This window comes from Falco rusticolus, chromosome 4, assembly GCF_015220075.1.
Source record: "Falco rusticolus isolate bFalRus1 chromosome 4, bFalRus1.pri, whole genome shotgun sequence".
NCBI classification, from domain to species: domain Eukaryota; kingdom Metazoa; phylum Chordata; class Aves; order Falconiformes; family Falconidae; genus Falco; species Falco rusticolus.
In genome coordinates, this window is record NC_051190.1 from 22,905,733 (window position 1) to 22,927,934 (window position 22,202).

The 22,202-nt window shown below is 41.6% G+C and overlaps 1 protein-coding gene across 3 annotated transcripts in view; it reads left to right on the forward strand.

Moving 5' to 3' along the window:
• The window catches only part of GRM7 (glutamate metabotropic receptor 7), a 304,155-nt gene that overhangs the window by 90,039 nt on the left and 191,914 nt on the right, over positions 1-22,202 (forward strand). For all 3 annotated transcript variants that reach the window (XM_037387351.1, XM_037387352.1, XM_037387353.1), the window contains exon 2: positions 12,740-12,956. In XM_037387351.1, the coding sequence (XP_037243248.1) occupies positions 12,740-12,956 (217 nt within the window). The remainder of the gene's footprint in view (positions 1-12,739; positions 12,957-22,202) is intronic.

Below are 22,202 nucleotides of genomic sequence, written 5' to 3' on the forward strand. Positions count from 1 at the left end.
GGCTTGGTTAAATGAAGATGGTTTGGAAACATTTTTACGGCTATAGTTTCTTAATTTTGCAACATCTGATAAGTGAAAGCCACTCACAGGAACTCAGTTTTGCTCATGGTGATATTCAGCTGCTTGCCGCAAGTTTTACTTTACAATGAAATTGTAAATAAACACTTAATATAGATAATTTGTATTGACAGATTTTAGCTGTCTTATTCTGTAAAGGCAAGAAGGCCATTGATTTTATTCTCCTTGACTGTAAGACACTGCTATATTGAAAATTTAGGAATAAATATTCAAATCACAGCCTTATTTCCCACCGCATAAACGGATGCTTGTCTAGAAATGCAATTATGAGATATGCTCAAACAGTAACTCAACAGCTTTCATTTAGTCTAATAACTAAGCTTTGAAGGATGATTGTTTCACATTGTACCACATTACAATTTGTTTCCACTATGTAGTGGGTTTATGTATGTCTGTGTTTGCATATTACTTTCCAAAAACTATGTTATGCTATTGTGCTTTTCTATATTTCAGCCTGTCTGCCGAGTAAGCCTTTACTGTGGTTGCCTTTATATAGTTTCTACTTTATCTACTTTCAAAATCAATGAGATTTATACTTGCAGATTAAAAACCTCTTAAAATATGCATAGACAATATAAGGTTCAATTATATGTTTGCGATGAATGGAGCAATGTGTACACATAAATAAAACATAAAAGCTGCTTTGCTGTGTTTATCTTCTGGTTCTGATTTATTTTCAAAATAATTGGAATTTTTGAATCCATATTTAGATGTGAGAGCTCCAATCACCACAAGCATATTTATGCTTTATATAGATATACTTGGTGTATGCGTGTTGCTTCTCTATCTGTTCACAGTGACTGACCTCTCACAGTGTTCTGACACAGTGTATGGGAGCGGTATACGTAAAAGGAGAAGAAAACAAGTTACCTACTGCTATCACCTCCCATAACTGCCTGTGGGGCACATATCGGCTCTGGTTCTCTGCTCATTTCTTCCTTGAATGGTTGAAGTGACCCTCTGGAGAATGCCTTGCTTGATGTAGGAAGCAGGCTCCAGTCCTCAAGGGATTAGGTTTTGGCATTGAGAATGTCTTGAAGCATGTGTTCAAACTGTGTAAGATCAGTCATACCCTCCTTTGCCCTCTGCTTCATTGGGCAAGGCTTGGAAGGTCTTGACATCAGCCTCTCCAAAATGTGTGCCTTTCCCGTTCCCGAGTGCCTGAAGGGTTAATCTTCATCTTAGCAACGTGGTGCAAATACAGTTGCATTTCTGACACAAGTTATTTGTTATCTGTAGCGTTCAATGGACAGACCTTCATTTCTTCCCTTTGAAATACCATTGCCCGTTCCATCTGCTGGACGTGCACTGATGCTTTTGTAGCCCGTGATTGAAGTTAACAACCCCAAACATAGATTCAGTCTTAGCACAAACTCAAAGAACACAGAATATGCCTCTTTTAAACTTGTTCATTCTCTGTCTTTCATACCATATCTTTGTAATTGTTTTAGACATTGCGGTGCATCATGGGATAGAAGTGTGACAGAATATCCATGTGTTATTTGTAGGTTGAATTTGAATCGCAGCATGAGCTTGAAAAGACTATTGCTGTATAAGCAGCTTTGTTGTACCATATGATTACAAAAATGTGGACAGTAGAAAGGTTATGGGGTCCCTGTACTCCCATCACCTCACGTGAGTTCAGCTAAAAATTGGCTTCAAGTATTAGCTCATAATAGTCAAGATCCTTTGATGCTTTGTTAAGATTTCAAATTACCTCTAGCAAAGTACCATCTATTATTTTAATGCTGCTCTCAAGCTTTCATTCTATCAGGGCTGGAGTTAAAATATGAAGAGCTATGCTTTCTTGCATTGCAATAGATGGGCAATCACCACTGATGTTTTAACTGATGCATCCTAGGAGGAATATTCTAGTTAGTATTGTAAAATCAAATGTGCTGTGCTGGTCATATCTCATGCACAAGGTCTGCAAGCCAGTAAAGCTTTATCACCTTGCTAGTTTATGAGCAAGCCAGCTAAAATTCTCGACACGTTAAATATTTAATTTAAAAACATTAAGTGCTGAAGTTTCATAATAGTAAAATTCTCGACAAGTTAAATATTTCACTTAAAAACATTAAGTGCTGAAGTTTGATAACAGTACGCGTGCCTTTGTCTTTATTATCAATAATCTCTCTGGTGCAGTACATAAATAGTCCGTTTGCAGATGGGAGCTCTAAAGAGGTTCCCTGTACCTGGATGAGTGTGTTGTGTCGGCTGACACAGAAATTTTGCCTTCTGTCTGTCTGTGTGCCGGGGGGACAGGCCAGCCTGCATGGGGGTGGGAGCTCGTGCCCCACCAGCCTTGGGGTGTGTGCAAATGCCCCCTGCGGTACCCAAAGGGCTGGGGGACCCCGGCGGCTCCCGGCCTCGCCCATGATACTGCGGGGACTGGCTGCACAGCGCATCCACTGCCAGAGGGACGGTTGGCCTCCAGGCAGCCTTCCCTCAAAACACAGCAGGATCTTGGTAGGTCTAGGGCTAGAAATAATAAGAAAAAAGTATAAATTAAATTTTGAATTTACTATTGCTAAATCAAAATGTAGAGGAAGCAAGAGAAATTAAAATGTAAGTAATATAAATGAATCTTTCTTCTGAGAAATGATCACTTAGAAGTGATCTTTGTGATTACATAAACAGGACTTTATGCCCAAATTGGAATTTGTACAGACACATGGGGCAAGTCTGTATCTAGAGATCTTTTTCCATTTTAGTCTAAGTTCAAATGCTGACTTCTGGTCATTTTCTGCATATTTTTTTTTTTTTTTAAACAAAAAAAGTCCCAAGGTATGACAGTCTACTGGAAAAATTAACAATTCAAATGATGACAGTTGGTCTTGCAAACATAAATCATACCTGCAAACACAAAGAAGCTTTTTTTATGTTGTTGTGGGTGTGTGTAGCACAACAGCTAAGAAATGTTGAAGAACACGATGTCTTTCGATACACTGAGGAACACATTTTTGGCCCTTAAAGGAGCAGTGTTCAGTACGTATGGAGCTTTTGTGTCCAAGCTACAGCACAGGCTGAGGTTTTTATTTAAGTAATTCTCTAAAGGACACAAAGTGAAAGAACAGTTGAATTCCACTTGGGCCTCACCTATTTCTAAAACAATGTGCATATTGACAGCGGTGCTGAAATCCTGTTCTGCTTTCCTCAAAGGTGTTCTATTTTCATAGTAGCAGTACAGCGGGAACTGTGCTTTCTGGCACAGCTTGGACCAAAGGTTTGAATGAATTATTTTTAAGTATCAGAAACGTTTTGAATTGGTTCATAGACTCTGCTCAAAGGAGCTTGATTATAAAGAATACTCTTTGCCTGTGGAAAAGCTTATTAGACTGTTAACTGCAAAAAAGGCACTTATCGGAGCTGTAAATTGCAAAACATTCAGCAAAGCAGGTTCTGTCCGTATCGCTGCGCCATGACTTTGCCTCTCCATTTGCAGTAGGTCTTTGAGCAGGTCTTCAGTGGCCATGTATTTTAGGTGAAGGTGATGCAGGTGGCCTTGCCTTAGGGACAAAACCCTGGAATTGCAACCCAGGCTTTATGCTACCCACTTCACTTTTGTACTGTCCCCTGCTGGATAATTGATAAGCAGGACTGATGAGACTTTTCGTTTCTCTAGTTTATTGTTTCAAGTGTTTTTACTGTCTTTTGGCAGTATGGAAGGGCCAGGACTAGCTCTCCGGTTGAGTGGGAGCAGCTTAAAGTGCCTGTAGGCACAAGGAATGGGAGAACATTGCTGTGAAAGGGAGGCAGCGTCATGGGAAAGACTTTATAAAAAATTCATTTATGCCTGTGTAGGAAGAAAAGTAAGCCTGTAGGCTCGTTATTAGTTGACTCGATACAAGAATTTGTGGATTTTAGCCACTCGGAATGCATTTAGTGAGACACAGGTATTTGTCTTTGTGTGCGTGAGCATCCTAATGCATAGATTAAATAAATGAAAGTATTAATGATGAAAGTATAAATGGACAATTCTTAACCCACAATATGTAAACTTGTTTAGACAGGTATTATGTCTTTATTTATTAGAAGGATAGTATTTTGTACAGCCTTATAAGGAGAAAAGGTGCATAGTTTCGCACTAAGACTAATTTTCATTAGATCCTGGTTTCAAGTCATCTATCCAAGGATTTTTTATCATTTAAAAGCTAAGAGACCACCTCCTATTTTGCAGCTATGAAAGCCCCAGCTATGCTTCATTGTCAGAAGTAGACCTAGCTCTAGGTACAGGTCATCAAGATGAAATATAGGGAATGAAATATTTCATATTTATGGACACCTCTTATTTTACTACGTGTTTATATTTTTTTTTCTTTCTGTCTGAGCTGATAAAGTGCTCCCACGAGCCATGTGGACAGTACTAATTATTGTTCTCTTAATTGCTACAATTATTTTTTCTGGATTACTCTCTTATTCCAGAAAAGGAAGCAGGAGAGACCTTGTAGACACAGAAAATGCTCCCAGCTTGCCAACATTATTCACAGCATCTTTCCACTTTAGTGCTGTCACAGTTATGCTAGGGATACAGGCTGATTTATGTGTCTGGAAATGGGCTCTTTCATATGGGCTTTTCAGGTTGGAAATGAATTAAAACAAAAAATGCATTCAATTAGAAGGCCAGTTATTTGAAAAAAAAAAAACCAAAAACCAAAGTAGCATTGGAGGTGTTTGTTTCAGTAATAGATTGCATCCATTGTAATATTGGTAATCAAGGAGTTGTGAATTTTAAAAGGTCTTATTAACCAGAACCATCACTCTGGAAGCACAACAGTGTGCTGCATTGCTCCATATTGTCGGGCCATCAGACCAGTGGTGTATTGCTCTCAAACAGCTCTGTTAAGGTCTATTACTGCACTGTTCAATTACAGTAAGTCCTTTGATAGGACTGGCCTTCCCTCTTCATTTCCACCCAACAATCTGCATGGAGCTTCTAATGTTTATTCATTATGTGTTGAAACTGAAGTCTCTGCCACACAGCTAGACAATTCAGTGAAATGAAATTACAGATAACTTCTCCCTGTAGTTCCCCATGTTTTGTCGGTCCATTACCCTTCCTGACATTACTTTATTCTCCTATCACTGTCACTCTTGAATAATCTGATACTGAGAGGTCCACAAAGCAGTGACCTTGTCCAGTTTTTCACTGATGATTTGTCAAGAACACCTGTAGTTCTCCATAAACGTGGAATTTTGCCATCCCACTTGTAAGTTCTTTCTTTTTTGGGAGCTTTTGTGAGGCTTGGGAGCTCTGACATAGGTCCTCAACTGCAGATGCTGAAGGCTTTGAAAATCTCTCCTTTAAAATGCTTTGGAAAGTGAGATTTACTCTGTTTGATGGGCACGTTTATAGTCCTTGTGGTCTATGAGGTCAAGTTGGGAGAAGTGTCATTCATCTATTAGTTCAAGCTGGAATGAAGGACAAGTAGTGTGGGATGGAGCTCACACAGCATGGTGAGGTTCGGTGGAATGGGCCAGCGTGGATACAGGCAAAATTTGTGTACATAAATCATGTATTTGGTTTATTTTCTTAGTGTTTCTTTTGTTGCTCTTGAAGACATTTCTGTTTAATGAGATGCACTTTTCTTCCTCCAGGCTCAGCTCCTCATTGTATTTGATGTTGTTTATATTTGTATTTCTGTACCTTATGAAATATCTATCTGATTCCCTTGTAGGTGATTGTGTTGGTCTCCAATACATCATTAAGAATTCACTGTGGGACAACATAAGAGAGGTGGTAATGTGAGCAAACAGGACCTTGTTTGAACACCGGTAGCTTTAGTGATTGGTAAACAGAGTGAGAGAAACTGAGGTGAACTGTAAATAGATTAATGGGTTTGAAAATTTTCTGTTATACAAATGCCCTTCTTTAGATGTGCTGCTTTTGTTCACTGCTCAGAAGTTGCTCTTGTGGTGTGACTTTTGCCCAGCAGCAACAGGTTTGCCATGTGCAAACACCTTATAGACTATGGCAGAGCTGCTCAGAAATACTTTCTATTGCTCTTAAAATTGATTTACATGAAAACTTTTTTTAATTGCTTTGCTTCATTTTCTCATTGTCAACATTTGATTTTTGAGTATAAAAACCAGCTTGAAACGCACTACTTCTGAAATTTCATCATAAAACATAATAAGGGGGGATTATCAAAGCACTTCAGAAGGATTTGTTCTCATCGTTACCCAAGACTGTTGGAAATATTATTCCCTAGTCTTTTAAGAGCCCTAGAGCAAGAGCTGTGTTTCATATGCACCTTTCAGGACAGAACTAGGGCACATGCTGCCGGACTGACACCCTGGGAAAAATTTGCCGTGCGAGCATGCACCCTGCCCCCCACCCCCCCGGTCAGCGTGCCACCCCACTGGCATCAGCTCCTGGTGAAACAGAGGGAACCCCAATGCCCCCTCCAGCCCAGCAGAAATCAGCAGGAGACTCTTTCCTATTACCTTTGCAAGCTTTTAGTCCTAATCAGATTTTATTTTGTATCCTGGGTAAAATTCTCTTGTGTGGAACAAAGTGAAAATGAAGAAACTGTAGAGGAGTTTTGCCCAGAGAAAACAGCTCGTTAGAAACTTCAAATAATTTTAATTCAAGGCAATGAAAACAATTACATGCAGTTCACAGGATGCTGAAGCTGTTTGTTATGCAATTTGAGATATAAATGGTGAACAAAGAGCAGTTGTACTAACTGATGATTAAATCCTGACATGATAAATTTCTACATGAATAAAATCTGAGATCTAAACAGATTCGAGATTGTTAGTCATCCACCAATTCACACCAAAGAGTTTTGCAGCCAAGTGAAAAGTCTTCAGGCATCTTATTTTTGTGAAGTTGGGCTATTGGCAGGATTTTGCACTTTGTGTAGACTGACACTGCGCTGCCAAATGAGATGGGTTCAAGAGGCTTTATTGGAGTAGGGTGTTGAGTTGGATTTTTTTTCTATTATCAGGAAATCATATCAATAAAACTTAATAGGAAGTTGAAAGTAAAAATGCAGCAAACTGTGAACTTAATATTACCCTGGTGGGAGCTCATTAATATCTCAATAGGTATGCTCATGCATTATCTTAATTGCACATGGTCCTTTGGGAAATTGCCTTTTCTGAAGTTTTTTGTCTACTGTCATTTGGTGAGCTGGGTTCAGGTGCACCATTTTATTAATCTTTTAATAAGTTACTGAGGAGATGTAGCCTAACTCAATCACATTCGCAATCGCATTGCAAGTAGCATAGCAGGAATAATTATTTTTACGATTGCACTGATTTGTGAGGTTCTTGGCCATGCCAGGGAATTTGCAGGCAGAATTAGGCAGAGGTGATGAGGGTGTGGGCAGCAAGCCCAGTGCTTCTGGCAGTTATTGCAGCTTCAGGGAGGGTCGGTTTGTCTTCTGGCACTGGGTCTCTTGTGTGTTTCCAGTTGAGACACTTGCCTGTTAGCAAGGAGCTTGCTGTTTTCTGTCATTTTGCTTGAAAAGAACGGTCAGTTGATCAGTGGGGAGGAGGGTACGGGATGAAGCGATAATACACAAAAAGTTTCAAACGAAGAACTGGAACAAGTTTGTGGTTTCAATTCCTTTGTACTCTGAGATACGTATTCCCAAACCTGAAGTTGGAAGATGTTTGATGTTACGAAGAGTGACTGGGGAGACCATCAGTGAGATGTGTTGATCCTTGGTGTGTTTTCTGCTGTTGCTTCTGGTGCAGCTGCTCACAAATGGGCCCTGCTTTTCAAGCAAGAGACAACCAACAGTGATCCAGAGAGCGCTTTTCATTAACAGAAGAAAATGAAATAAATTAAGAACAATGCACAATGTTAAAAATAAATTAACATTAATTAATCACTGACTAATGCAATGTTCCCAGTGTTAAATCACTCACTCTCACTGTAAGCAGAACATCAGCCAGGCAAACGGCACAGAAACCTCTGAGTGTGATGTTTGCCATAGTTCTGTAAACACAAAGGCTGCTTTCAGGAAAATCTGCCTCCCACGTCAGTGACCTGTTTACTCATCTGCCGGCAGCTGAGTGTCCTTCAGAAAGCTCCAGCTCCAGCCGAGACTCATCGGGGTGGTGAGGGCTCAGGCAGGATGCCTCTTCTGCAAATGCTGGCTGCTATGCAGCACGTGAAGAAGGACCACAGGCTTTTCTCACCCACAGCCTTGCTGTGTAACGGGCCGGGGCGGGTGTTCTTCTCTGTGCTTTATGGATCACAACTCTTCTGCCAAGACGTTTTAGCCATTTGGAAAGCAGACTCTAATTCCCTAGAGCTTTTTGATGTTTCTTTCAGACATGTTTCAGAACAGAAAATAGGAAAAATGTGATGGGAGAGAAAGCTTGCTTCTTTAAACTAAAGTTTTGAATGTGGGGTATCAATGACAAATAGGAGATTTTACCAAAATGAAAGAAAAACAGATCAGTTAAGAGACAAAAAATATTTATCTGATTAATTTAAAAAAAGCAACAAAACACCAACCAACCTCCTCATGTAAAATATTCTGTGCTGTGATTGTGACATAAAGTCATTGCAATGCTTGCTGGGTTTGTTGACATCCCAGTTCTTTCCAAGGCAGCAGGATGTGATGTCTCAGACTGGACCCTTGCAGGACCAAAGGGACAATGAGCATGGCTTAAGAAGAGGAGTGATGTGTTTAAAAACTTGTAAAAATGTGGAGAGCTATAGGGAAGGGGGGATGCAATTCGTTTTGTTTAGGTGCTGTCTATTTCGTGTGTAAGTTGGGTGAAGTGGATAAGCACCCAGGTTTTTGCGTGGTTAGAGCGTGCCACAGCCAGCCCTGTCAGATTGGTTACAAGCCTGAACCGTATCAGCAGCTTTCAAACCCAAAACAGAAGGAAAACTGGCAGCAACTGGTACATCTGAGAGGAAATGTAGGGGGCTCACTACATAGCAGTAGGACTAAATTTAAGGTCATCTACTGCTCAGGCATCCCTGGTATTGTACTGCAGCCTGTTCTGCCTTTTGCTTATCCATCTTGTGTCTGTGTGCCAAGGGAAGACTTCCCATTATAGAGCTGATCATCAGCACCTTTTGGGGTGCTAAATGATGGTTTTACAAACCGATCAGGGTGGAGAAAAGTTGGTTATTAAACATCCAGTTATTTAACTGTGGTTTTATAGGGATAGCCTTATTAAAAGCTTTTTCTGCAACTTTGAATGTGAAATTCAGCCTGTGCACATCCAGCCGCCGCTCGCCTGGCCCCTGGGGGCAGGAGGCTGGTTTGTGCGATGTGAGCCGGGAGGCAGGGGAGGCCTGGGCTGCTCTTGAGAAGCACCAGCACATGCTTGAGAGAAGCTAAGGGGATGAATTAGCTCTTCTTGTTCTCCCTGGACCCCTGCTCATCCTCCTTACGTGGGGAGACCATCTGCACCGTCCCTGGCAACGGTGACGTTGGGCCAGTTTGGGGTTGGGTCTTGATGAACTGGGCCAATCCATTTTTATTTTCAAGTGTACTTCAACATTCACACACTGAAGGTGCATGTCTGTGATCTTACCTGGTGAGCAGCCATCAGCACAGAGCAGCATCTTTTGGATGTTGGTCTGATGAGCACGAGCCCTGTGACGAGATCTCGGTGAGGAGAAGGTGCCTGGCCATTGAGGTTCGACTGGAGTTAACGTGGTGTTATGCTTGCCAAACTAAAGTCACTCTTAGTAAAAACAAGACAGTAATGCAGAGGAACATATGGTGTGAAGTACGGGAGCAAGGTTTCCAGCTGAGTCTGTGGGAGGTTTGTCCACATCCAATTGGATGTGAATGTTAAAAAAGGAAGAGAAGAAATGCTGAATTGTTAGATTTTAGCTGATGCAAACAGATGTTCAGTCTGGACATCTGGGATGCCGCCTGCCTGCACGGGGAGACGTGCGGGAAGGGAAAACGTCTTTTGTAGGTGTCTGCAATATGCTCTGACATACTGGACAAAGCTGAACTCTGATGGCTGCAGTCTATATTGTATCCATTTCAGGACTTTTATCCCTGTATTCAGACAAAAAACTTACAAAAATTCTATTCTTCATACATACAACTTTATGTTGCTTTTACATATCATAAGAACTGTTGTTAAAAACCCCCAATGTATGCCTTTTATGCGCCAAATGGTTGAAACAGCCCAAAGTGGTTAATATTTTCTGGACAGAGGAAAAAGACTGAAAAACCAAAAAGTCTGCTGAGTTATATAAGCCATGGAACAAATTCTGTAGAAGCTTTGCTTTTTGTAAAAGTGCAGAATATGCTCCTGGTTTTTAGTTTAAAAAGCAGTTGTTGGCAAGTTGGAATACAAACACTTGCCACAGATGGTAATTCATATTTCATCCTTTCTTTTATTTATAATTTAAAACCCCAGCACTCAGCTATCAGTACGGGTCTCTGTGTGTGGGACTGTATGTTGTGTACTGGATGCTTGTCTAATTAATTACGGGTAAACAGCACTTACAAAGTCAGCCTGGTAAACTGTTCCACTTAATATAATACCATCCAATGAATAGATGAATTAAGCTGATAAGCAGCTGAGTAAGCTCTGTTAACTGCTTTGTACAAATGAGAAGAGAGCAATCCTAAAATGTCACCCATCATTTATTACCACAGCAATTGTAGGCACACACAAATGAGGAATTTAAGTTATTTTTGATGGCCAGGGTGTCCAGCACTTTCTGTGCAACTGAAGTAGTTGGTGTTAGCTGAAAGTCATCCCTAAGGTAGATTAAAAATAAAGAACCCATATAAATTGGTGTAATCAATCTATTTGTCTTTGAGAGTGGTCCCCAAGCTTTGTTGGCCCCTAGGCGAAATACTGAGCAAGTAAATCATGTACCAGCAGTCAACACCATGCTGTGTTCTTCCCGGCAGCTGCAATTTTAACTTTTTTAATTTTCTGTGACTGGAGCATTGGAAGATCTTGCTGGCAACATGCTGTCCACAAGCCACAGATCTAAAATAAATGTGCAAGGCTTTGCAGACGAATGCTGCCTTGCATTAAAAACCTAAAGCATCCCAGCTTTCAGCTTGATTAGCCACCTCAACGTTTGTAAAACCAGCAGACATGCAAAGGAGTGACACAACACATCCAAAGGCCGTGCCAAGTGACGGGGAGTTCAGCTCTCCAACATCCACAGTGACAGCCTGCTGAAAGTTTGTTTGTTTAGGTTTAATAATTCATAGCAAGCAAGGGTGGTACCACAGCTGGGACCTCCTGCAGCAAGCTCCCTGTGCGCAGGGGTCCTGCCGGTGTGGGGCTTCCAGCAAGGGCCCCGAGCTGTGCTTCGCTCCAGGCTGATGCTGAATGATGCTAAACAGATCTTTAGTCATGTGCTATGGTTTGTTACAGTTTATAAAGAAATGGTAGATATTACCTTTACAAACAAGAACGTGTCCCAGCAAATGTTGGGGTATTTAATAATTTTGGATGGTTTGAGTAAGTTCGTTTATCTGCTGTGTCTTTGGCAGCAATTTTGCTTTATGGGTCTGCTTTCCTGCTGTGGTCATTGTAAAAGTATATACAGATGTACAGATACAGTGTGTGTTCTGTGGGAACGCTGCATTTGCTCTTACCTGCTACTGAGTTCTGTGGCAACCAAAGGTGCTGAGCCCTTTGCAGTGTTGAGCCTGGGGAAATACAGCGTGCATTCTTCTGAGAAGGCAGGAGAGCTCATAAATACTTGTAGGAATGCTGTGCAGTGACAGAATATGAGAATGCAGAAGAAGCTTGTACCGAGGCATGAAATACTGACCTTTCTGCAGTCTAGAAGTCTCAAATCATTATATATGATCATGTTTGTGTATATTGCAAATCCTTTTTTTCCTTCCTTGGCATCTCAAGTGAGAATTATGGCAGGTCCTTTAATTTAAGGAGCAGTCCCAGACTGTTACTCAAACAATTGCATAATGGCTTTGGGGATTAACATACTGTCAGCTTGATAACTGCTTAGGGACCTTTGTTATCAAGGAGAAAATAGCCTTGAACAACATTCTGGTGTCTCTGTTATTAAAAGCAACTGTCGGTCTCCTCTGCACTCTGCCATGAGAAGGAAAAGTGATGGCTGGTTTGTCGTGGGCAGGCAGAGTTTTAGGACAGAGCTGAATCGTGACCACATTGTCTATGTGGGACAGAGATGTCCATGCTCAGCAATCTTTGACTGTTCCTCATAACAAAGAACAAAAAAATAAACATCCTTTTGTTTAAATCTGGAGTTGCAGTTTGATGTTTAAGAGCTTCTTCATCCTCCGAAAGCTGATGAAGGGTTCTTCTGCCCTTCTGCCAGCAACGACAGGTATGGATTTAAACTGGGTTGCATTCAGGATCCCAAATAACCTGATGCTAGTACAACCAGACCAATAAAAAGGAACATAGAGAGAAAATTTAGTTTGTGTGTGCTGTATTTGATTAAGATTGCTTGAAAGAAATTATGCATGTACATGTACACAGTTGTTTTCAATTGATTAATGATTTATTTTGTGTAACTTGTGGGTAATGACAGGATTTTTTTCTTTGACTTGTACATTGTTAAGGAGCATGCTGGAGAAATATAGATGGATACAATGAAGATGAACCGAGGCTCAGCTGAAACTAGCTGCTTTAGCTAACTGCTGCAAGAAGTGCAATGAGTATGTGAATGTGTATATTTATCAGAAATTATTTTTTTCTACAGATCCCACAAATCAGTTATGCCTCAACTGCACCAGAGTTGAGTGATGACAGGCGCTATGATTTCTTCTCACGTGTGGTTCCTCCAGATTCCTTCCAAGCACAAGCAATGGTGGACATTGTGAAAGCTTTGGGATGGAATTATGTGTCCACTTTGGCATCTGAAGGGAATTATGGAGAAAAAGGAGTCGAGTCCTTCATGCAAATTTCCAGAGAGGCAGGTAGGCAATGTCTGTCCTCCCCCAGAAAATGCTATAGAAGTAATGAATGTTATTCTGTGCCAAATGTTGTTGTATTTTTCTAGAAGAAATACTTGATTCTAAAGTTGCTCCAGTTCTTTGCAATGCCTCTGTCATGGCTCCTAGGTGTACTCATTCCTAAATTGCTTATGAAGTTTCAAAGAGTTTGAAACCTTAGTGGTTTTCAATCATTTCTGTAGAAAATAGAAAACCCTGAGTCTTATCAGGCTCCTACTATTCCACTGGATGACATTATATTACGTTGACGTGGGTAGAAGACAGATTTTAAAATGCTGAGCTTTTATCTCTCCACAGCTAGAAACTCTGTGAAGACTGCTTGTTACCAGATATTGACTTGTGTCATACTGTTGCTGTTCACCTTTCAGATCGCTGCCTGATGTGTATTGCTTTTCTTTAGCATTTCTCTTGACCAATTCACTCGAGAAAATTAATAACCTTTTACTTGAAGGCTCAGAGATTACTGGCCTGGGGTATGGAGGCAACAAACGCAGCGGTGTGGTGTGAGGCACATCAGACCTTTGGTGTGATGCATCCCATTTTCCTTGTTACTGGTTTCATTTAGTGGTGTCCCAAGAAGGCCAAACTGTGTTGGACAATGTCACTTGCCAGCAAGAGATGTACCGAAAGAACAGGGAAATACTGTCTCTTGCACTGGGTCAGGCTTATGAGATTGAGTTGAATCTTCATGATTTTGTTGATGCAAATCTCCAATTTTATAGCTTGCTTTCCTGTCCTGTACAAAATATAGAGGAGACCCATCTGGAAGGTGTGACTGCTGTGTCAGTGTGCTCATACCCTTATCCCTGCAACTTATTCCTCAGGGTAATAGCTCTACATTTCCCCAGAGGCACCAGAACACAGGAGCATGTCAGATGGCACCTCAGGGAATAGAAGTATAAATCTATGGCAAGCTGATTTGCGATCTAGAATCCTAAAGGTTTGGAATTTGAAATATTTGAAGTTGATTCCTGTGCTGGTAAGGAAAAACAAGCAGATGATGTCATTAGTTATTGGCGATATATGCAGGGCCCATCTCTGGCAGGCTTCGATGATACACATCCTGATGGGGCATCCACCATCACTGCACAACAGGAAGTTCTGTTGTTGTTCCCCAAGTGAATTTGCAGGTCCCTCACCCTATAGCTGCCCTGGCGTTGCATTAAATAACACCAGCGTGACACCATCCACAGTTCACTTATTGAATTAAGTAAATCACCAGCCAGATTAGTGAGTGCGTGACAGGACTAGGAGGGGACAGGTGTTGCTCTGAAGCAGCCATCGGAGGCTTCCATCTCCTCGGCTGTTGGAAAGCTGGTTCCACAGCATATGCTCTGCTTTCACAAATGGCCTGTGCTGCCTGTGAGGTGGAGCGTCGGGTCGCTCCCAAACTGCTGTGGCGCAGCTGATGGATCGCTCTTGGCAGCGTCATCCATGGAGCCAGTGGAGAAGATGACTGCACTTAGAAGAAAGGGGCTTTAGAGAGGGGAATCCGGAATTGTTTCATTATGTTGATATCACAGAAGGAACCTATATTTGCATAAATTTGTCTGTTCGTTTGAATGCATATTTATGTGGTATTAAAGATAATGGTTTTGGATTTAATACTGCTGGAAGTGACAAATGCCAGTGTTCATTATAATTTAAAATTGACTTTATTTGCAAATACCCAGTGTTGCAAAATCATACCAGAAAAGTGTTCTATATGTCAAGGACAAACTCTAGCTGAATAATACTGTATAATTTTACAGACCTTCTGTAGAATTAAATTAATGATGGGAGCTGTTCATGTAGTCAACATGTAATTCAACGTCCTTCATAAAAATAAAGCATGAAGCCAAAAGAATACCCCGCTTAAAAGCATGGTGATATAGGTCATGCCTACAAGATTAAGACACTAACAGGGATAGCACGTAAACTTCTTTCACATCCGCAGCCTGCCTTGCCTGGAAACTGGAATAATCCAATCCCCGGTGCTGCTGCCGATTCAGTACAGCTGCCTTTTCTTCCAAGGGCTGCGCCGAGGTTTTTTGTGTTACACAGATAAAGCTTAGGTGAAGTTCTGAGGGGATTTAAGACCTGTCAACAAGTTCCTTGGTTTTTAAAACCCTGGGAAGTGTAAGAAGATCCCGTTGTCTAGCTACTTAATGGAGCAGTGCTGCCGGGAGATGCAGGTCCTGCCCTTGATCCCCTCTGGGGAAATGCCACCTTGTCCCCCCACCTCGGGGATTGGCCGTGAGAACCTGCCCAGTGTGGATTTGTGGGGTCAGTGCAATGGGGTTTGCCCATGCTCCGGGGGAGATGGTGCTGAGGGTGAAGCGGTTTGGGTGTTACTTTCCTGGTACGTGATATGGCTGTGTCTCCTTGGGGACGTTTTATGCATAGCAAAGTATTAACCAGGCTGTCAGGTGATTGCTGTAATGCCAGGGTTTGGAAAGAGCCTCCTGAAGAAGCAATAAGCAGCAATAATTTTACTGACTCATGGCTGTGGTGTAGTTAATAGCTCCTTGATCTATCTAAAAACATTTCAGTGGGCAAGAGCCATGTGTCTGAGCGCATGAAGTGAGCAGTCCTCTAATGAGAAACTAAAAGGACAGGAGGTTTCACAAGACAGAGAAGTATTACTGAGATCAGTTGCACTTCGAGTATTAAATATATTTAAATAGGTCCAAATACAGGTGTCCTGACGGAGGTGTGTGATTGCGCAGTGTCTCTGGGACAGCCGTGCCACGCTGTGCCATGCTGGTGCGACCCCACAGGGATGGGGAGGAGGGGATGACGGGTACACTCGTGATGATCCTGTTGCTACCACGCGAGTAAATTAATGTGGTGCTTGGGGTGCCAGTCAAAACTCATGCTAACTAGAAAACTTATGCCAGAAGCAACAGAAATGGAACAGCAGAGAGAGGAAGTTTTTCCTTAGTGGGACCGTGGGTTTACCTCTTCTTCCCAACTTGGAGCGCATGCTCGGCATACCCTGCAGGGACGTTGGGGATGGAGGACAGGAGAGGGGTAAGGTGCGTTTTACCTCATTTTCCAGTGAGCTAAAGCATGTGATGGTCATCTGGAGGAGCAGTGCGGTGCTTAAAACGTTGTCCATTTAATTTTGGTGTCGAGGCTTTGGTCTGGCCCAGGGTTTGGGTGCTGTGCGCATTGCCATGGCTGCCTGCTCAAAGCAGGCATCAGAACCCAGCAAGGCTGCAGCCAGCCTTTGGGGAGCAGCAGGGCTGTGCGGGCAGGCTTGCTACAGCCCTGCTCCCAAGCCCAGGAGCCCAGCGTGCAAGTAAATACAGAAACAAGGTGGTGGCCTGGGAAGCTCTGTAGCCTGGGGCAGGTGAGGGAATGCAATAGGTGCATATAAAGCTCCCAGGTATTTTTAGCCCTGGCTTCTTCGTGCTGCCCAGGCTGTGACAAGATGATGCAGCGCTGGCTGCAGTTTGCTGTTTGAGGGCTTTCCTGGCTGTAGGGATTGCTGAGCTGACATGAATCCTGCCCCCTCAACCCCCTTTTAATGAACAGAAGGACAGTCGGGAGAGGTGGCAGAGCAGAGGTCTTCGTGTTGGTTCTCTGCTACGTGGTCCCTTAGGACTGTGCGCATCTGCCAGGAGCAGGAACAGCCCCAGAGCAGACGTAATTAGTCAAAGTTTGAGGCACGCTGGCAATAAGTCATTATTAGGACTCAGACAATTGCCTTGTATCTCATAATCAGTGTATTTTGGCAGAACGGAATATTTAGTCTATAGGTACCAGCGCGCCTGCTCTCTTTGGCCTCGATCTGTAGCACACGAATTATGCTAAACTCAGTGTTTTATCCAAACTTGTTTCTGATTGAGCCAAGATCTTAGGAATTGTGAGGATGAGTAGAAAGTGCTGTCTCTGCTTAGTTTTCAAATATGCTTTAGTATATAAAGACTTTGCTTGATCCTTTGAGTTAATAATTCTTCACAAAGTGACTTTTATTATGAGCACTTCAAGCGGGTTTGAATATGTCATTGTGGCAGGAGATGAAGATTTGAAACATGCTCTGCAGTCTGTGGGATTAATAAATTAGGGGAATGGTCTAATTATGGAAAATCTAAAGGACAATTTCAGATTATTAATGAAACTACTGAATACTTGAATTTCAAAGATTAATTCATCTTTGATTTTTTTTAAAGATTAATCTGTACCAGAAGGTTAATTGCTATCTGTAGGAAATACATATATTGAAGTCGTTAGCAAAAGACCACTTGAATGTCTCCTAACAGATAAATGAAAGCTCTAGTATGCATTTATTCATCTTTTTCTCTCCGAAAAAATTACCCATTTTCACAGATGAGTACACCGGCTGCTTTGCTTGTGGAGACTTTGATGCTCACTCCACAGGCTGCAGCAGAAATGCTGTAGGGAAGGGGATGCCTGGATCTGCAGACCCATACATCTGCTGCCTCTGCCTCTTTCTTCTACTTTTCCATAGCTCCCTTGTCCAACTTAATCTTAGAGATAAGTATTTTGTCTCAGCAAGGCTGATTTTGAGCACAGCTCTGCTTGCTTGCACAAACAAGACCTGTTGTATTGCACAGAGCAGCGTGGCAGTAACAGGATCTTAATCTACAAAGTAAGAATTAGTTTAGATGGTGATGTTCACAACCCTTGGAAGGACTGGAGAAGAAAAAATTCTGGAAAAGCATGCCGCCTTTCTCTGTGTACTAAAGTCATGATCAAAATGGATTAAAGCTCTTGTACCAGGGTGCTCATATGATTATATACACTGAAGTTTCTTCTGAAGACTTCACATTGCAGTGTCATATTTGTTAAAAGGCTGTCGTCACCTTGACAGAACAAAAAAGCAGAATAAACTTTAATCCACTTTAACATAGGAAGCACAACACTTGCGACAGTCTCTTTATCTTCTTTTCTCCTTTCTTGCTGAAGACTTTTTTGAAATATTCCGTTTTTTAATTCTTCTGTCTCCGTGATCCTCGAGTGCTGTGCAGACATCTGTTACGTAAGGTTGGGAACATCTGCATGCAGCAGGGATGGCCTGGATGCACATGCTGCAGGAGCTGAATTTGCTCAGAAACAGAAGAAACATCAAACCCCCTTCTTTGTCGGAGCAAACAACAGACCCTTGAAATTTTGCATCCTTCTCCTTACCCTCATAAGCATGTCTTTTTCCCAGCAGGAGTACTGAACTTACTATCCCTCAATATAAACTTGATTCTCTTTAAGTTTGCTTTTCCCAGCTTATATTTGCTAGCAAAACCCATATGTGTACACACACGTATGTACTTGTAGGAGACATGTTGCCCTTGTGTCTAACAAGTGTCACTCCACTGAAATTGGATGAACCGCTTTATCTGCATGAAATGGTATTGTCTCTTAATGCATTGCTTTCTTTCCAAATTAGGTACGTACAATTAAGTACCTTCTACAGAAATAATTTTCTGTGGGTTTGTTATCTGTAGCAAAGACCATTTTGAACCCCTTTAACCATCTGAATGTGAGGACATGACAGCTTTTCCTAAAGTCTCGATATTTGTTTTCTGCACTGAGTTGTGTTTCTAAAAAGATCTGAATCTTTTGCTTTGGGTTTCTGGTGATCTGAATCATCTCGTGATACTTCCTGTGAAATCCTCAGCGTGGTGTATGATAATATGATGCTCTAATTCAGCACTTGTCTTCTGTGGAGGCTGACACTGTTAAAAGCCAAGAGCTGCTATATCATCCCTCAGTGATTCACGCAGCACTCTGGTAGGCTCCTGTAGGTTTGTTCAACTGCCTGCTATGATCCTGAATCTGCATTTTTGTAACAGAACTTAATTTTTATGCTGTCTGTTGGGAATTCCATTAACACAAATTAGGGCTGGATAACATGAGAGAGTTAAATCATTGCTGCGAGGGAGTTGTACAACTGTGTTTTAAGAAGGGAGAGGAGGCTATTCTGTCTGTGTATCTCAAATAGAGTACTGATTCCTATTGCCAAGTACAAAATCCTGATTATTTTTTTTGTCTTACATTCTGATGTTAATGAAACATCTCTTTTTTTTTTTTTTTTTTTTTTCTTCCCCTTGATCCATTAAAGCCCTACTGAGTGGGTTTAGAATACTCATTATAAGGAGCAGTCACTTTACAACATAACTCAAGGTTAAAAGAAGGCCAAGAACGGGAAAGGAAGGTGAAAAAAGTTGGTGACATCGCTGTGATGCACTGTGGTGGGTACAGGTTGCATTGGCTGGTTAATAAGTAACAAATACTTATGATTTATTAGTGGAGCTTTGCACAGCACGCTGGCAATGGGTGTTACCACACAGCATCCAATGACGCCCAAACCTTATGATCTATGATTTCTGTTCTTTGTGGCAGCTAACAGAACCCCCCTTCTAACAGAGTCACTGTTCAAATATTCATTTCAATGAGTCATTGTTTTGGAAGAAGATGGGCAAAGGTGTCGTGCTGTCCACAGTGATAACTTTATTTAGCTGAAGGAATTGTGTTTCACAAACCGTGTTCCTTGGCTCTCCCTCTGCCAAGGGGCAGAAAGCTTCTGCAGCATTTCAGTGAGAGCAAGCAGCTGAGCTTACGTGTTGACAAATAGGTCTATAAATATGTTTTTGAAGTGCAGACCAAAAGCCAACCTAAGAAAACCAGACGTTGTCGGAACAGTGTTTAGCATGTATCTCTGCTCTTGGGAGGGTCGCCGCCCCCAGTGCCTTGATGGAGTTTGAGGGTATAGAGCATGGTTTGAGGCTCGTGGAGTTTTCTTGGTGAATTGCTGGTCCTGCAGACCACTGCTTTGGTGCTTTTCTGCATGGTGGGTGGCTCAGCGTCTGCCGGAAGGGATGGAGGTCTCTGGGGGGATGGAGAGGCAGCAGTGCAGGGCTGTTGCTTTGTCTTTGGTTGTGTTAAATAATTATACTTGCTAGTGGGATGGCCTTTATTCAGTTACTTGAGAGCCTGTTCTCTGGATCAAATATAGCAGAAATAAATATATAAACCCCTAATGAAATAAAATAATTTAATATCTGAGCACTTCAAGTGGTTTCCATTTTTATTTCTATTTTCCTCAAATATTCATGCATCTGTCCTTGTAGTGTCCAGTGATGTTATGTTAAATCACAATATTATGAAATGTGTTCTTTACCTTGCTGTTCTGTCAAATAACAAATGTTTCCCCATTTCAGAAAAGTCAAAGAAAAATGCTTTCTAAAGTTGTACTAATTTGTGTTCTGCAGTCTGTCAGGTTTAATAGGATTTTCTTTTAATTGTAGCTGGTCTAGTTAGTAGAAGATGCACTGGACTTGATCCTCGGGGTGTTTTGGATTACATTTAGGGCTTAACAGTATACTTCTGATGGTGGAAAAGAAAAAGCAAAGCATGTCTTTGCAAAGACAATCTGTTACTCTGTATGCATGGTCTATGCTGCTGTGGCTTTTTTAAAATAACTGGTGAGAAAGGATGTCATTTAGAGGAGTGAATGGCTGATGTCCTGAAGGTGGTGTCTGGACTTCTGACACCCCTGTGCTACTGGGTAAAACTCCTTAGGTGCCTGGCTTAGATGTTGAGAAACCCCCTAGGCACCTGCCTTTATTTTTAGGTTATCCAAACACTGAGTGCAATCTCTCTCTCTTTAGCAAGGCATGTTCCTACCTAAGACATAACAGATGTCCTAAGTTAGTTGGCTCTGTTCCCTGTGCAGTAACAAAGACTGATGAGATCTGAGTTGCCTTTTTGAAACATCTATTTCTCCCTCTGGACTACACAGGGAGCATAAGCATGTCATTAAAGAATATGAATTTAAGGAAAAAAATAAAATCCCAGAATTGGTATGTATGTGATACATGCATTTTCTGATCTTTTGTCATCACTGGAAGATGAATAACTGGTGTAGATTTATAGGGTTCTTATGATGTCATTTAGCAACGCAGCAGAGCTGACGGGCATTAGGAACACGTGGTTCGGATACGTACCCGATCGCCGGGCAGCACCAGAAGCCTGTCTGCCCAAACAGTGTTATAACTCTGTGATGGAACTAGCAGGGGCCTGAATAAATCCTCCTGCTCAAATAGACTCATGAAAAATCAATAAAGCAGAGTTTGGGGAGAAGGAAAGAGGTAACAATAACAACATTATGATTACCTTTGTGTCTGCTTATGTGAAATCTGAGACCAGTTCCATGCTGATACATGCAGAAACTTGCACTCTATCCTCCTGAATGATCTCACAACCAGTTTCTTGGCGAAATATTATTGGATAGCTTGGAACAGGCTGCTGTCACAGTTATAGCACAAGTCACTTTAAAGATAAATATCTGCCTTTTTATGGCATTTATTGAACATTTGGAGCTTGCATTTCAAGGACAGAACAAAATTGAAATAGGCAATTCTTGTTACTAAACAAATAACTGCCAGCATCTTTTAAAAATGTTACCCCAAATTTAATAAAACATTGCTTTCATGTTTATGTGAAATGTAATATGCGGATTAGATGAAAACAAATGATTGGTTAAGTCCTTGTTATTTCAAAGCAGGGAAGTGTATTGTTGAGCCTTTACTTTTACCAGTAAATTTGGACACCCCTGGGGGATGCTCCCACATTCTGCAATCTGCATGCCCCATGATGCAGAAGTGAAGAAGCTGGTTTGATGCAGACTCAGTAAGTTATTCATCCCAATCCAGTTTTTGCATTTATTCTTTGGCAGGTTTTCTGAATCTCAAGGGTAGTGTATTCCTCCTGGTAAAGATAGCAGTATGGAGCAGAAATAGAGAAGCAAGAGCATTCATGTTTGTTCCGCATCCATCTTCTGCTGGGAAGAATAGACTTTGCAAAAAAAAAAAAAAACAAAAACCAAACACCCAGTGGTGGAAGTGTTAAGGGAATGGAGAAAAAGTATGTCAATGTGCATTAGGAAGCTTGAGGAGAAGGTCCTATTGAAGAGCAAAAGCTGATGTTTTGGGGAGGAGTAGGGGGAAAGGAGAAAAGTCCAGGTTCACTGGACAGTAAAGGGGAGGAACAAGTCCGTGGAAACAGCAAGACAGGTGTGAGGACTGGGAGAAGGAGAGATGAAAAGCCGTAAAATGAAGGTTGATAGAAGTGGCCAGGGTGCAAAGACTGAGCCATGGCAGAGGGGAAAAAATAATCTATGACTAAGGAAGATTTGCCATAGAGAGTGGGCTAGAAAATCATGTTTGTTTCACCAAAGAAATTGATGATTTCAGAAACAGAATCAAC